This window comes from Cynara cardunculus, assembly GCF_001531365.2.
Source record: "Cynara cardunculus var. scolymus isolate 2C chromosome LG 2, CcrdV1, whole genome shotgun sequence".
Classification (NCBI taxonomy): Eukaryota; Viridiplantae; Streptophyta; class Magnoliopsida; order Asterales; family Asteraceae; genus Cynara; species Cynara cardunculus.
Genome location: NC_037529.1, coordinates 61,114,404 through 61,131,844, shown reverse-complemented (window position 1 = coordinate 61,131,844; position 17,441 = coordinate 61,114,404). Strand labels below are relative to the sequence as shown.

Below are 17,441 nucleotides of genomic sequence, written 5' to 3'. Positions count from 1 at the left end.
TCCCTTTGACCATGCCATCTCATATGACCTACAGTATATTTTGCCTAAGTAAATTGTGATAAATCTTTTGTGCAATGCGAGTTGTCAACCTTGGAARCATCAATTTGTTTACCTTAGGCAACATAGAAACAATAATATATGTTGCCTAAGTAAATTGAGTTGAATTTATAATATTTACCTTAGGCAACATAGAAATAGGAATATATGTTGTCTAAGTAAACTTTGTTGGATTTATGTTTTTACCTTAGGCAACATAGTATATGAATATTTGTTGATTAAGTAAACTTTGATGGATTTAAAAAAAAAATATGAGCGGCCAACATTGAACTAAGGCAACGTAGGCTAATATGTTGCCTAGGATACATGGAGGCAACATAGAATCATTTATATGTTGTACTCTAAGGTCACACTTAGGCAACATAGAACCATATGTTGCATTAGAGGAAACTTAGGCAACATATAATAGCCTTTGTTGTCTTAGCGTATCTTAAGCAACATAGGTAATTTACATTTGTTGTCTAAGACAACATTTGGTGTAGTCGCATAATTTTAAGGCCAAGCACCAAAATACTCCTCCAAGCTAAAAGGTTGTTGATTTCTAAAGAAAATAATCCGCAATAAAGAAATCACAACTAGAAAACTGGGCATCGATTAGTGATCAAAAATTTGCTACGAACCGGTATGTCATGATTTGCGACAGATTAGCGACAATTAGCTACGAAAACAAGTTTTCTATCTTTTACTGACATTTTTCTAACAGATATATGATCTGTCGCTAATCCGTGGCAAACTCTACATATTTGCTACGAATTAACGGTGGATAAAGAAAACACTTGTTTTTTAAAATAATAAAAATATGAACTTCAAGACCCGTCCCTAAATAATTAAAAAAACTACATTGGTCACGACTTTGCTACAAATCTAATTATATTCGATATTAAGAAAATCAAAACAAATATTGATAAAAACTGTAGCTATCCTAAGACATATTTAGATTTCCCACGGCTTTGCTATGAATCTAGTTTTATTCGATATTAAAAAAATCAAAACAAATCTTGATAAATAGCTAATTCGAGACAAACACATTTAGGTTTGTCATGGCTTTGCTACAGATCTAGTTATATTCTATATTAAATAAATCAAAACAAATCTTGATAAAATCAATAGCTTATATACAGTATAAACAATTGATGCAGAAGGGGCTCAAAAAGGGTCCGAATGACCTTAGGTGTGGCCTAGGTCATGCCGGCCCTATGTCCTATTGTACCTCATCCCAGTGATGATGCCTCGACGTCCAAGGCGACTTCAGGCGCAGGCAACGTGTAGCACGACCACGACACAGATGTAGTCGTCACACAGGCACTTAGGTCGTTCCCCACTAACCATAGTGGGCGACGTCCCAAGGCGACCTACGTCATACCGGAAGTCACTTGGAACTCATTTGGACCAATGGACGTTTAAAAGGCTTAATTTTGCCTTAGGATATTTTAGGCAGGCATAGATTTGGTTTTCTTCTCCAAGTTCCTTCTATAGAAAGATCAAAGGAACTTGTTTTGTTGAATTGCTGATCCAAGTATCTTGTAAACACGTTTTAATCTTCCCTTAAGTAATTTATCGATCTCTCCTTGTGGACATACACTATCACCCCAATAATGGAGTCACGTTGAATCTCGTTGTCTTGATTTACGTGTCACTTTGTTATTTGCTCGTATATATGATTATTATTGATTTATATACGTTCCTAGATCGGTATATCTTATTAGACTGCAATATATAATATTTAAATCTCGTTCATCTGCATTTGTTGTATTATGGTTTCTGGATAACGTCTTAGGGGACAATATATCCCTTCATCATTATCGATATTAGAAACTCGGCCCCCTTACGCTAGTAGATGATATATTCGCCTATTACAATCGAATTTCACTTACGTCTCAATATAGAACTTAATTATCGGAAGCCATTTTCAAGGATACGATATCAATTGGATGCGGTTAAACCAAGATGGGCATTTTATGGCGATCACAACCCCAAAATATTTTTATAAATCCTTCCATGTACAGTATGGGAATCGAGAGCTTTTTAGAAAATAAGACTATACAGTAATTCCTGATCGAGTAATAATAACTGATAAAACTAATTTAAACCTGTAACCGACAAATCTTGCATCAACCGCTGCGCGCCCTAGCTTCGCGTAATTCATTCTTCTCTGCAGCTATAGAAGGAAAGAGAATTCGATAACGAGGAAATGGAGCTCGATAACGAGGAAACGGAACTTGATAATGAGGAGATGGAATCATCAAAAAGGAAGTCTTTGAGGTGTTTGGCGAACTCTTTGGATTTCTCAAAGTTAACTGCATGCCCAGCATTTCCAATGACTACCAATCTAGCATTCTCCCCAATATGTCTGTACAAGAACCAAACAGATCATGTGTAATTACTCATCAGAAATAAAGATGGCTGTACCAGCTACAAAGTAAACCTAACCTTTCTAATCTTTCACCAAGGATCAAGGGAAAAATCTGATCTTTCTCTCCCCAAATTATCAGTGTGGGCTGTTTGATATATAAGAGGAAGAACACATTTGATGATGAGAGTTTGAAAACAAATGGGTAAGATATAAAAAGAAGGTATCTTAATCCTTTCTCAAGCACTGTAACGATCAAATTTTGAGCATAATCATGCAATGAATACTCGTATATCATGTTGCAACTTTCGGTGCTTGAAAAAGGAATCAGTATCGGCGCGGTTATAACCTGATTAATCTTTGGGTTCTTCGAATTCTGTCTATCCTTGAGAATTGATTGAATAAGCTCCCTCTTTTCTTTTAGATAATCTGAACACATCACCTGTATATTCCAAAAAATGACAAGTCCAAAAACGTCTTATAAACCTATTGGATCACGTTTAGATATGATGTTTTATAGTTTATGACGCTTAACATGAAGATTAAAAAACTGATGAAATTAAACAAAGAAAAGGGACGTAATGAAACTGACATTGATGAAATCAGATAGAAAGTAATTTGGGATTCCTTTGACAGGCTTTACGAACGAAAACTTCATCAATTCCCTCAACTTTTCCGGCGTCTGTGCCAACAAGATCCTCTCCGCCTCTTCCAAATCCGAAACCTTGAACAAACCATTCGTCAAATCCTTCTCCTCCAAACAGATACCGGCGCAGCAAACCACCAGCTTCTCCACCGCCTCCGGGAACTCTGCACACATGCTGTAGCCAACGAAACCACCATAACTTATCCCAACCAAACTCATCCGATGAACCCCAAACCCATCGTCCATCATCTTCATCACGCATTTTCCCTGAAACGATTCCGACCGTTCTGGTCTGGTCGTGAACGAGCCCCCGAAGAAAAGTAGATCGGGAACGAAGACGTTGAATTTAGGGGTGAAGTGACATAGGAGATCGGCGTATTGCCACATGGCGTTGGCGCCAAAGCCATGGAGGAGGAGGAGATTGGGCTTCGATGGTCTGTACGTTCTGGGAATCCAGCAGTGCATGATGGTACCATCGCCGAGATCTTTGGATACCGATCGGAGGCCGGAGAACGAAAAGAAATAACGATACCATCGATCTCTGAGGGTTGTGAAACTGAATAATTTGGCCATATTTATTGCTACTGAAAATTAAAGAAGAAGAAATTCATCATGCAAAGCTTGCGCAATGCATGAAATGAAGATTGAAATGTGGGCATTACCAGATCGAATTATGGAATGTAAACCCTAAAAGGAAATCAAATTTAGAAATTAGGGGGGAAATATGGGTGTGGGTTAATTAACTGGTTTCCATGCCCACAAATGTCACAATCTCGAACAAACGAGTCTTTGATTTTTATGAATGCATTTAGTTCTTGAAATCAATAATTTCTTTTTTGACGGTAAAAATTAATTCATTTATTTTTATTTTTATTTTTAGACAAAGAAAATCAATTCCTATTTTTCTTTAAAAAAATTATACATACATAGCTCATGTATTGATACTATCGTATATATATATTATATTATAAAACATTTGACAAATACTTTTAAAAATCATCTTTTATGCATGTAATACTGTTAAAATTCAATAGTACAAGTATATTGTACGTAAGTACGATTTATTAAAGCTTTATTTCTGAATTCGTGTCACTAACTACAGATAAATATAATCAAATACATGATAAACATCTCATTTTAAATGTAAAAAATAAAATATAATTAGGATAATCATTGTGTTCTAACAGAATACTTAATTATTATTTTTTTTTAATATCTATATTATATTATAAAGCATTTGACAAAAACTCTTAAAATCCATTTTTTATGCATTAAGTACTGTTACTTAAAACTCAAGATTACAAGTAGATTGTGCGTAAGTACAACTTATTAAAGTTTCATATCTGAATTCGTGTAACTAACTGCAAATAAAAATAATCAAATACAGAATAAATATCTCATTTTAAATATAAAAAATCTAAATATAATTAAGATAATCATTGAGTTCTAACAGAATACTTAATTATTATCTTTATAAAATGTTATATTATTAAACCAAAAATAAATTATTTCATTATTAAACTTAAATTAAATTATAATAAAAATAAATTAAGGTAACTTTTGATGTTATATTTGACAAACTGAATGATAAATTAGTTGTTAGCTAATACGTATTATAAGGGTACTTGAACAATGCAGCGAAATATATCTTCATTTTAATATTTCGTTTTATTTTTTGTCTTTGTTGATATAATACGGTTTATGTGGTTTTGAGAAATATAATGTTTTTACGTTTGAATAAAAATAAATTTGAAAAAATATATCGATATTAATATCAAATTAATTATTTAAAAGCTCTAGTTTTTTTATACAATTTATTTAATTCAATTTTTATTTTAATTTAATTTAGATCAAATAGTGTAGTAATTTATTTTTGACATAACAATAAAATTTTATAAAGATAATGATTTTTTAGAACTTAATGATTATCTTAATTATATTTTAGATTTTTTATATTTAAAATTAGTTGTTTATCCTATATTTGATTATGTTTATTAACAATTGGTTATATAAATTCAAAAATAGAGCTTTAATAGATTGTACTTACGCATAATTTACTTGTAATCTTAAATTTTAAGTAATATGCATTAATACACAGTACTTCATGCATAAAGAATGGTTTTTAAAAGTTTTTGTTAAATATTTTATAATATAGTATAGATATTGGTTGAGAAGATAGTTATTAATGAGTTATCTGATAAGTTAATCATATTTGTAAAACCTAGTTGATAAACTAGATTACAAATGTAAAACTACGAGGTTGTTTGTTTACCTCTTAATAGTTCCATTAAAAGACAGTCTCTGAATCGTTTAGAGGTGAATCTTGTTTGGCAGACAAACAGTCTACCTCTTAATAGTTCTAAAACTCTCTAAATGATTTGATATTCTAGGTCTCCCTTAACCATTCAGCATCCTAATTTCATTATAAACAATTATCAAACAATTATATTTCATTTTGCACTGTAAAATTAGAGTTTCTTAATCATTTTGACCACTTAATCATTATACATCAAATCATTCAGTAATTGCCAAACAGCCCCTACATAATTCTAACATTAATATGTAATATAATTAAAACAAATCATTAATAAATTTCATCATATTAAATCAGTATTAACAAAAATAAAAAGTTTTCTAAACAGGGTTGTTATTTGTACCCTCTACCTATTAAAAAGTCAAAAAAATATCTAATAAATAACATTAAATGATCTAAAAGTTTAAAAATATAACATCATTCCATCTTTCTTTCTATCTTTCTTATGTCCTCCTCTCTATTTTAACTTTTTTTTAATTAATAGATAATAATAATTTTAATTTTATTCTATAATTATTAACAAATATCATGATTAAAGTTTTTTTTAAATGAAGAACCATCTCTTAACAACCAACCCTATAAAATAGACTACTCTCATGAAGGCCTATATATATAGCTCCAAATAGACATTAATTAATGATCGTAGAATAGACTGATTATGTTAAAAAAAATCATTTATTGTTTAAATATAACTTTAAACCCCATTAAAAAAGTTATTTATTGGTTAAATATAACTTTAGTCACCATCGTTATCGTCAAATATATATAGAGGAATCAATCATAAACCGAGTTATATGTACAAATCATACAAATCTCATTCAACCAATCATAAATTTTTTACTTTTTTTTTTTAATGATAAGAGTTGATTAATCATTTTTATCGTGGACAGTGTTAATTATGGACATTATCATAACAAATTACATTCAAATGAGAAATATATGAAACAGTTTTAATTTTACATAGAAACAAAAATATATGAAACAATTTCATCAACAAAAGAATTATATAAAACAATTTCATTATGTTAAACAATTAAATTGACGGATGAAGATGGTTTGTACGATTTGTATAAATGGCTTAGTTTGCATTTGATCAGTTCCTTGTATATATATATCAGGAAAGATCGTGTGAGAAGAGAAGTTATAGTGAAAAACACAAGAACAGATCTGAACCCATGATCACTTTAATCACATGTCCACTCACGAATTATGTTTTAGAAGAAAATTAATCCGGTACATGTCGATGCACCTCATTAGTGTTGACATTCAATTATGATTGATTCAAGGGTGATAATCTATATTTACACTTCTCATATAACATTCGTTCTCACTAGAAACCTAACCTTTTATATATCTTTTATAATATTAAAACAATAACCACAAGAATGAGGTGGAACTCTCTAAGCATGAGAATCACTCCTTCCAATTTGTTGAGAAAAATGGTTCATTACCCAGTATCCGGTAACGCCTGATTCCGTTGTATCGAATCAGACATCCAAATTCGGAAATCTAAAGATGAAATGTATCGAGAAACAGATATTGTGTATATACTCTACTCACTCAACAAATCAAACAATCACAAACCCTGCAATCTTGAGTTACAAAGAACTTCTCAACTTCTTACACAGAAAAACAGAGCATATATATATAATGTAACCTTTAGCTACCTTCTTTTATGCGCAAATTTCGGATCTTTTTTTACTCTATTTCGCAAACACAACCCCCCCAACCCCAATGTACACCTTATACTGCACACAGAGAAACACCTTCCATCCTTCAGTTGAACCGAACCACGATGCATGAAATATCATCTTTGCTTTCTCTATTCAATGCTTCAGCTGCTAGTTCCTTTGCTGCCTTCTGTGGGTCCTTGATTTTTATCGCCAAGTCCACTGCCTCTTGGTTCGACATCACCTGGATCAACACCATCATTTATATACGAATATTGCTCACATTTAACAAGTCTACTTGGTTCTTGATGCAAGGAAACCATCATTCTTACAAAACGCCTTGAAAATTACGGCACTTGGTAAGAATGAGCGCAGAACTGTCAACACGATAAATTGTACATTGTACTCGACACATTTTGTCTAAAATCGCTCATTTTCAATACCGTTGTTGGTGTGTATATTTAACATTTAGTGATGGGGAAATAAGTACCTTCCATAGACCGTCACTGGCGAGGATGAGAATTTCTGTACTGGCATCAATATCAGCATTTGTTACATCGGGATCAGAGCGCAAGTGGGTTTTGAGATTCTTGTCTCCAAAAGCACGTGAAACGGCTAGTTGTCCGTTCACTCTTGCTACATCTCCTGGTATATAACGATTCAATACATAATCAACTAAAGAGGAAACCTTTTCAATATATCCTAAAAAGCCCGTATCTTTTTACTCAATATGCAAAAAGAAATAGAAAATAGTGATACTTCTAAACCTATGTATTTGACAACCAATGTTCTTCTAGGAGGGTGCGTTTGGCATACAGATCGCTTGGACAAGACTGGACGGGTGAGACTGAGGTGGGTTGGTGAAAGAACTGTGCAAGGTTTCAGGGTTTTAATTTGACATGGGTAGTTCAACAATTTACCAATTTTGGGTTTTTGTTCCACCAAAATTACATAAAATGCATTTTTGTCCCACTCAACCATGTCCTGTGCCGGTCTAGATGCCACAAGAAATGTAGGACAACGAGTTTTTGTTCTGTATATATATGTGCAGAAGAAGATAGAATGAAGAAATCCAAACCATGCACGTAATCCTAAATGCGGGATGCTAAACCAAATCAAGGAAATCACAACGAGATGCAAAGTTCAATTCACCCTAGATTATTTTCTACCAAAGGTGAAGATTGTTCAAATACCAACGCAAATCTTGCATGAAAATCAAGATATATTACCTGGCATGTTCGAGACAAACCCTCCTCTATTTTCAATGCTTCCCCTCTCGGTATTGGGTTCATGATCGATGCTCATCTGAATTGCCTGCCCGCCTCTCGACAGAACTGCCCGAGAATCTCCTACATTTGCGACCCATAACTTACAACCGTTGATTAAAATCGCGGTAACTGCGGTAGATCCACCTCTTCCTAGGTCAGGATTGTGGGAAAGAATTGATTGGTCTGTTCTTTCATAGGCTTTCAAAATTGCCCTGTTCGGATCCGTCCAAAACTCATTCTGCAAGAATGTTTACCAACATATGCTCAGGAAATCGTCAAAAACCATATCTTTCCCTACTTTAAAGACAATCAGAAGTCACAAAATAGGTGTTATAACTTAGTTAAAGATTTAGGTTTTGAACAAATACGCCCTTCCGATATTATTCATAATCAATAATATCCGTATTCTGGAATATTGAAAACGAAAAAAGCTTACCTCCTTTATGATATTGGAGAATAAATGCTTTTGAAGATACGCAGGTACGCTAATTCCCAGATGACCGTCGTAAATAGCAAACAATCCAAGCTCGCGACCTTGATGAGGAACAAATTTGGCAACATGGTAATCTTCCATGGGATGATTAGCTTTCCCTTTAACTAGGCTGAATCCGTATTTAACGGACCCATGATGGCCTCGTCCCTTGCCAGTGCCATTTGATGATGATTGACCGCCTGCGAACTAATAACCACAAAACTTACAGATTTACTTCTCTTGGTGAATTTTCAAGATAAAAAGTTACTGATTTGCCAATTTCCATTCATTAGAAAATATCAACAATAGAAACAATTGTTCTGCTCTTCAGGGTAGAGGTCAGGTCTACATACATATTACATCCCACCTCCAGCAGCCACAATAGGTTGTGATATATCAACAATAGTTGATTATCTTCCAAAAGTTTACTCTATGTTGCAGTTATATAAGGGTATTTCCGACATTTTGACTAATAGTAGTGTCATATAACTTTGTAGATGGACTCCGGACGTTCTTGAAGAACTAATGATCTATAAGGGACACAATAAAAAGATCATAACTAGAAGTAATCAAATGCACCAAAATAGCCGCTCACCGAACATGAGGATATTGATTTAAAACAACAACCGACATGATTCACTAAATAGAAATTCCAATGGCGGCTGAAACATGTCTCACTAATTGGAACGACAATGATAATATCGATCAAAATTCAAATACCAAGCAAACTTGATAACGAATGATCGTCAGCCAAACAACAGGCTTACGGGATTCAATAACCCCACAATGTGGTAAGCATAAGAATCGAACTTTTGAACTTCCACGACTATATGGTCAAATTTGGCAACCTTTCTAAGGCTTCAATTCTTGCCAACCTCCATTCGACGAACGTTTGATTGGGGACAAAGTTTTAAGAGAAAATGCTTACATATTGGTAGATCGTGTAAAATAAGTTTCAACAACAGGAAATCGGGAAATCATGTGGACACAAATTTATACCCAATTCTATGCCCAAGAAAATAGGCAAATATGTAATTTTGGCGCACTGAGATCAGCTTGATCCTAAATGGGGTCACAAGAACCCTAATTTTATAAGAACCCTAATTGAAACAAGTGAAAAGGAAAGCAAAGGAACCACAAAATTTTGAAGATTATAACAGAATTACTGGCATAAAACAGCAATTAACACATCCAATTGACTTAACCATGCTTACAATGAAAAGAATTTAGCAAAAATTGACTCGAAACATAAAACTGGAAGCAAATAAAAGAGGGATAAGCAGTATTCACCTTTGAAACAGAATTGCAGCATATATTACCCATAGAGTAATTCAGCCTCCCTCACCAACTGAATCTACGACTTAACATCTACCTCTTCTTCTAACAAAAAAAGCCCTTTAATATCAGTACCTGTAAGTAAGCAAAATCAAGTAATCAGAAAAACAAGAACAGAAGAAACAAGAATCTGATCATCAACAAAACCCATCATCCGTAACAACAAAGCCCACAACGCCCAAATCAAAATTCTCCAATCTTTAACAAATTATTGAAGAATCAGCAAATGGGTACCTTGAATTTGAACTTACCGATCGCTAATCTTTCCAAAAATCAGAAGAAAGCTACGCAAAATAGAAACTAAAATTGGGGGTAATCAAATATTTATATATATACATATACATATATATATATATATATATGTAAACGATGTGTGTATGGAGTACGAAAGTGGGTTTTAGGTTTTCTAGTGGTCCTTGTAACCGTCCTTGAAGAAGAAACGAAGAAAGAAAGGAGGGGTGGAGGGTGGTTTGATTTTTGGTGGATGGATTGTTGAGAAATGAGAATGGCTGCCAAAAGGCAAGGGCTTTTTAAGGGCTTTCTCCTTCCCTTTTGACTTTCTTGTATTTATGATGACTTTAATAGTTTCTTTATATGGTTGAATAATCTTAATAAACAGACGAGGTCAAGTTATAGATTTTTTGGAAATTACAGCTGTCATTCATCATCATCATCCTCAGCCTTATTTCTAGGGTTTTTTTTAATTATTATATATGCTTTTGTAAATCTAACAAAAGTGAAAAGCTCTGAGGAACCATGTGATTTTGGTCACTTCCTGTTGAAGAACCTTCGGAAAGACATTGGTGGATTTAAGGATTTAAGGAAGCAATCAACACTTGATTAGCTTTAGCATTTAAAAAAAAAAAAAACAACATATATAAATTAAAAGTAAAGTATTTGGAAAAGAAATTAATTCCAACAAACTTTTTTATAAAATAGTTACAAGGAACTCGTACAATGCAGCAAGATAAATTTCGATTTTAATGTTTAGTTTTTATTTTTTGTCTCTATCCATATAATACGATTTTATATGGTTTTGAGAAAGCGGTTATATTTTTATTTTTTTAATGAAATATAAATTTGAAGATAGTATATAAATAATTCTCGTTTTTTTGGTGTAATTTTGTTAATTCAATTTTTTATTATAATTTAGTTTAGATTTAATAACAAAGTAATTTATTTTTAGTTTAACAATATAATTTTTTATAAAAATAATAATAAACATTCTGTTAAAACTCAATGATTATTTTAATTATATTTTAAATTTTTCTATATTTAAAATTGATGTTTATCTTGTATTTAATTATATTTATCTACAGTTAGTTACACAAATTCAAAAATAGAGTTTTAATAAGTTATAATTACACAAAATTACTTGTCAAATGTTTTATAATATAGTATTGTATTATAAAGCATTTGACAAAAACTCTTTAAAACCATTTTTATGCATGAAGTACTATATATTGATGCATATTACTTAAAATTCAAGATTACAAGTAAATTATGCATAAATACAACTTATTAAAGCTCCATGTTTGAATTTGTGTAACTAACTGCGGATAAACATAATCAAATAGAAGATAAACATCTCATTTTAAAATATAAAAAATCTAAAATATAATTAGGATAATTATCGAGTTCTAACAAAATAATTAATTATTATTTTTTATAAAAAAAATTATATTATTAAACCAAATATAAATTATTTCGTTATTGAAACTAAATTAAATTATAATAAAAAAATTGAATTAAAAAATTACGCAAAAAATAAGAATTTTAAATAGTTAATTTGATATTAATATCGATGTATTTTTGTCAAATTTTTATGATATATTCAAATTTATATTTTATCGAAAAATAAAAAAATGACTTTTTCAAAATCATATAAAACCATATTATAACATCGACTGAGATAAAAAAATAAAATGAATTATTTTAAATTTTCTATATTTAAAATGGATGTTTATCCTGTATTTGATTATGTTTATCTACAATTAATTACACAAATTTAAAATAAAGTTTTAATAAGTTGTACTCACACAAAATTACTTGTAATCTTGAATTTTAAGTAACATACATCAATAAACAGTACTTCATACATAAAAAATGGTTTTTAAATTTTTTTATCAAATACTTTATAATATAATACAGATAATTTTATTAATACTCAATACATTTAATACTTCAACAAATTTTCAACAAAATAATATATAATTTATCTCTTCTCCTTTCTACCTCCAAAACAAATAATACATTCTCTCTTTTATCCATAATTTAATTTTCTAGATGTCTCTTTTCTCCTTCAAATATGATAACTTTTTATACCTTTCTTATCTTTTTTCTAATTTTAGAGATGAAAATTATATTGAAACAAGAAAATGTAGAAAAAGAATTTTAAAAAATTTCGTTTTGATTATTTAAAGATCTGGTTTGAGATTTTTTTACCTTACCATGTAGCTACTAGAATAGCCATATGTTGATAACCGTCGGGTTTAGGACAACTTGTACATATTGGGATTAATATCATGGATCTTCAAGTTAAGTCTAAGGGGGCGTTTGGTTCGCAGAATGATTTCTGAATGAATGAAATCTGTCAAATGAATTGGAATCTGGAAAAATTGGAATGCAATGTTATCAGGTTTGACCAAGTGTTTGGTTGACAGGAATAAAATTTAATATGTCTATTGAATTGGTATCTATCTATTTGGTTTGCAACAGAATTGGAATGAAATGATAAAAAAGACAAAAATACCCTTTCTTTAATATTTTTTTAGTTACAAATAACAATAAAATTAACATTTAATGAGGAAAAAACGTTTACCATTTATTGAATCATAACCAAACCGTTCATACAAGTTGACACATCAAATACACATATATAAATATTGTTACCAACAAGTGTTTACACATAGCATCCAAGCAATAGGTAACACAAAAATATTGTCCAAGCAATATAGACCGATCATTGGTCTAACATAACAAAAAACCACCAATTGATCATTGGTCTAACGTAACCAAAAGATATTGTTTGATCATTGGTCCAACATTTATTTGGCAAATATAACCTACCTTATTTTTTTGGTACATGCTCGAATGGACATAAGCTAGCTTATTGAAATGCTAGTTGAAATAAACTTATTTTTCCAATAATAACTCTCATTAAATTTAATTACTATTGAAATGCTAGTTGAAATAACTTATTTTTCCGATTATAACTCTCATTAATATTAATTACTATTTATTAAAAACAATTATAAATAAATATGAGTAAAATTAATTATTATAAATAAAAATAAATTCTTAGTAATATTAATAATAGTAATTAATATTAGTTAGAAAATTATTACTTAATTTTAGTTATACATCATGCATTAGTATTAACTAGAAGAGTACTCGCACAATGAAGCGWGACACATCTCGATTTTAATGTTCTATTTTATTATTTGTCTTTGTCGATGTTATAATACGATTTTATGTGTTTTTAAGAAAGCAATAATGATTTTATTTTTAAATAAAATATAAATTTGAACATATCATAAAAATTTGGAAAAAAATATATCAATGTTATATATCAAATCAACTATTTAAAAGTTCTCATTTTTATATAATTTCTTTAATTTATTTAATTTATTATAATTTAATTTAAAGTTTAATAACTAAAGAATTTATTTTTGGTTTAATAATATAAAATTTTATAAAGATAATAATTAAGTATTTTGTTAGAACTCAATGATTATCCTAATTATATTTTAAATTTTTTATATTTAAAATGAGATGTTTATCTTTCGTTACACGAATTCATATATGGAGTTTTAATAAATTGTACTTACGCACAATCTACTTGTAATATTGAGTTTTAACTAATATGCATTAATAAACAGTACTTTACACATAAAAAGTATTTTTAAGTGTTTTTGTCAAATATTTTCTAATATAATATAGATTATTAATTATTTAGAATTATTATAAGTTAATCAATATATTTAATTATTATTCAATATATGTAGTTATCAAAAAATAAATATAACAATTCTAATAATGTTTATGTACATAAAAAGTAAGTTATGTAGATTTTTTTCTAACATACGTAATGGTAATTAAGAATCATAAATTAATGTAGATTTTTTTCTAAAAAATTGTGTTTTAACGGATACAGGATTTATAATCTATATGATAATTAATTTAAAGTTCTTTTAGTTCATATTATATTATATTATTTTTATTTTTCTTTACTATTTTTATTAATATATTACATTCTTTACTTATATTATAAATTATTATGATTAGCTAAGTTTTCAAGTTGTCTTTTTGGTCATTTTATATATTTATCAGCTAGTTTTTGTTAAATATGATTTGTCCAGTTAACTTATCAGTCATCAACTACAAATTAGCTTATCAGTTACTAGCTAAGTTATCAGTCATCAGTAACTAGCTAACTTATCAGTCATCCGTTACAAGCTAGATTATCAGTCATATGCTATTTTGTCAAACATAGCCTAATAAACCCTCCAACAGTTGTCAGGAACCTGAATCGATGACCTATGAATAGTAAATATAAAGTATTATCAAATCAACTATTGGTTAAAGTTAGAGTTAAATATCATATTTTACTGTGTTGAAATTACAAATATTTTGTTTAAAGCACAATGATCTAAAAGTACATGGTTTGGTCCTGTTACGCACATATTCATGCATGTGTAAAAGACTTTCATTACTCATTAAATATTTATTGATAAATAAAAATAATATCGTAATTTAAATATCTAAAAGAAAAAATTATATTAAAATAAAACCAACTTTCGATTTATTCTTATTTTTAAAAACAAACATCTCAAATTATCATTTTGGTGTCTGAAACAAAATATTTATCAATAATCTAAAATATTTATCAATAATCTTGTGAATTAATATTAATATTAATGTTATCGACTTACCATTAATGGGTAATTAAATCTTACGAAAATTTTAATTAAAATAATAATTATTATATTTACTTTAAGACCGAGAAGAGTCGTGTGAATGATACATTAGAAAATTCATGTGTTAAATAACGTTTCAAATCTAAATAACAATGAATAAGATATAAGAGAGGATGGCGTCTTGTGAGAATATTTGTTTGTAACGATAGGGATTTTGAGTTGTCGTATTTAAAATATGTTTCTAATATGGTATCATATTTTATAAACGTAAAAAATAATAATAATGTTGGCGAAGAACTAAGAAAATTAGAATGTGAAAAGACCATAGATTCTATCAAAGTAAGCATCTTTATCAAATTTTCCGTAATGTTAAGGTCAACTGATTGGTCCCTTTGCCCAAGGAAATGTGTCACCGTCCAAAAAGTGATTGACATCCAATCGAGAATCCAAGAACGAGTCAAGCATTGATCTTTATTCCCAGTAAAAGGTATAGATGCAACGGAGTTAAGAAAATAGCAACGTCTTTGGATGCTCCACTAGGTTTTGATGACAAGTTTCAAAAATAACTGCAGTCATTGTTGGTACCTTGTCATCGACAATTTTCTAAAAATTAAAACTTGCTAGTCGGGCTGAGGTCAGACTCGTAAAGAATGGTAATATACATGCGTCTTTTTTGGCTTTGTCACATTTAGAGAGGGTGAAAAGTAGCGGTTGATAGAGCGAGGTGTTCCCTCCCATTATGGATTTCGAACAGAAGGCTTACGGTATGTTTTGCAAGGAATGAAGTGTCGATTCATAGGTTTGAACTAAAGACGGAAAAAGAAGTGATAGATTTAACGTGATTAACGGGTTTGTGGAAAAGAAATGTTAAATTTATTATAAGCATAAAACCTATCATAAGATGACAATTGTCTTAATATATAAGATGACAATTGTCTTAATGGGAATAGATAAGGTCTGCATGCAACCCTGGCAGTTGTATAAGATTTGTCACTCAAATGTCATGTCTTTGGCATTGGCCAATGAAAAGGTCAAATGCATATATATATACATATATATATATATATATATATATGTATTATTTGACAAATAAAGACATGCAAAAAAAAGTAGATGGGTATGTTATGTCATTTTCAAGTAAAAATAGTGTTGGTACATTCTTGTAAACTAGTTATGAATTCCTGACAGAGCAAAGGTTCAAATTGTTTCACACACTTTTCTTTCTCTTCATCGAGCATTTGAAGGTATATTTGTGTTATATATATATATATATATATATATATATATATATATATATATATATATATATATGTATATGTATATATATTGGTTACATTACAAACCAACTGATTCGTGAATACTATGCAAACCACTCTCAACCAATAGAAAATTTCTGTTTTTTATTATTTAATTTTAATAAATAAGGGTATAATTGTCATTTTACTATATAATGGTTAATATTGTAAATGATTTAATTATTTTTAAATATGAAAACGTAAACATAGAAACCGTTTATATGGAAGGTGTAAATCAATTGTTTTTAAATATAATATTGGAAATGATTTCATTATTTTTAAATATGTAAACGTAAATATAGAAACCGTTTATATGGAAGGTGTAAATCAATTGTTTTTAAATATAAAACGTTGAAACGGTGAAGTAGTTGTATACAATGAAGATGACAGATTAATACAATTTCATAGTGAAACAGATTCATACAATGAACCAGATTCACGCATGTGAATAAATACTGTGAAACAGATTCATACAATGAAGAAATACATGTTCATCTAGTTAAGAAATACAGATTAATACAGTGAACCAGATTCATATAGTGATGAAATAATGTTTTTCATACAGTGAAATAGTTGCATATAATGATGAAATTTATTTTCATTCAATGAAATAGTTGCATACAGTGAAGATGACAGTGATGAAAGATAGTTTCATACAGTGAAACAAATTCATATAGGTGATTTGCCGATTTTGCCCTTTTTTTAATTAAAAGTTAATTTTTTTTTAATTTCCTAATATAACACTATTTAATCTTGATCAAGAAAATGAATGGACGAGATTGTTTGTAGGGTTTTCACAAATAAGGGTGGTTTGCAATTGATCGCTCCTCTCTCTCTCTCTCTCTCTCTCTCTCTCTATATATATATATATATAATGTTCAAATGAGAACACCGTTATTTTACGAAAACGAAAGAACATCATTTTACTATAGTCAATCACATGTAATAATACATGTGAGGAGACTTGATGGTGTGCTGGTGACTTAACATGTGACCTATGGTCAAATATGATTGACCATAGTAAACAAATGTTCTCACATTTTCGTCAAAAGAATGTCTTCTCATTTGAAGCCGTCTATACGTACATACATATATATATATATATATATATATAT

The 17,441-nt window shown here is 29.7% G+C and overlaps 2 protein-coding genes across 2 annotated transcripts; both read right to left on the bottom strand.

The window, feature by feature from the left end:
- Nucleotides 1–2,199: 2,199 nt before the first annotated feature.
- On the bottom strand, nt 2,200–3,626 carry LOC112506247 (monoacylglycerol lipase ABHD6-like). The gene is made up of 4 exons (XM_025110263.1): nt 3,000–3,626; nt 2,757–2,849; nt 2,488–2,555; nt 2,200–2,407 (listed from the first exon to the last, which is right to left on the bottom strand). Exons 1-4 carry the CDS (start codon nt 3,624–3,626, stop codon nt 2,200–2,202), a joined length of 996 nt encoding a protein of 331 aa, XP_024966031.1.
- A 3,280-nt stretch (nt 3,627–6,906) lies between these two features.
- Nucleotides 6,907–10,597, bottom strand: LOC112508156 (probable protein phosphatase 2C 9). The gene is made up of 6 exons (XM_025112933.1): nt 10,364–10,597; nt 10,068–10,187; nt 8,742–8,984; nt 8,267–8,543; nt 7,528–7,682; nt 6,907–7,281 (listed from the first exon to the last, which is right to left on the bottom strand). The coding sequence occupies exons 2-6, from the start codon at nt 10,098–10,100 to the stop codon at nt 7,144–7,146; spliced, it is 846 nt and encodes a 281-aa protein (XP_024968701.1). The 5' UTR covers nt 10,101–10,187; nt 10,364–10,597; the 3' UTR covers nt 6,907–7,143.
- Nucleotides 10,598–17,441: the final 6,844 nt, after the last annotated feature.

Coding starts and splice junctions, on each gene's coding strand:
- LOC112506247 (XM_025110263.1), bottom strand. CDS start 3,626: ATGGCCAAATTATTCAGTTTCACAACCCTCAGAGATCGATGGTATCGT. Junction 2,850..2,999: donor TTCTATCTGATTTCATCAAT/GTCAGTTTCATT, acceptor TGGAATATACAG/GTGATGTGTTCAGATTATCT. Junction 2,408..2,487: donor CTTGGTGAAAGATTAGAAAG/GTTAGGTTTACT, acceptor GTTCTTGTACAG/ACATATTGGGGAGAATGCTA.
- LOC112508156 (XM_025112933.1), bottom strand. CDS start 10,100: ATGGGTAATATATGCTGCAATTCTGTTTCAAAG. Junction 8,985..10,067: donor GCTGCAATTCTGTTTCAAAG/GTGAATACTGCT, acceptor TGTGGTTATTAG/TTCGCAGGCGGTCAATCATC. Junction 7,683..8,266: donor GTTTGTCTCGAACATGCCAG/GTAATATATCTT, acceptor GTTATATACCAG/GAGATGTAGCAAGAGTGAAC.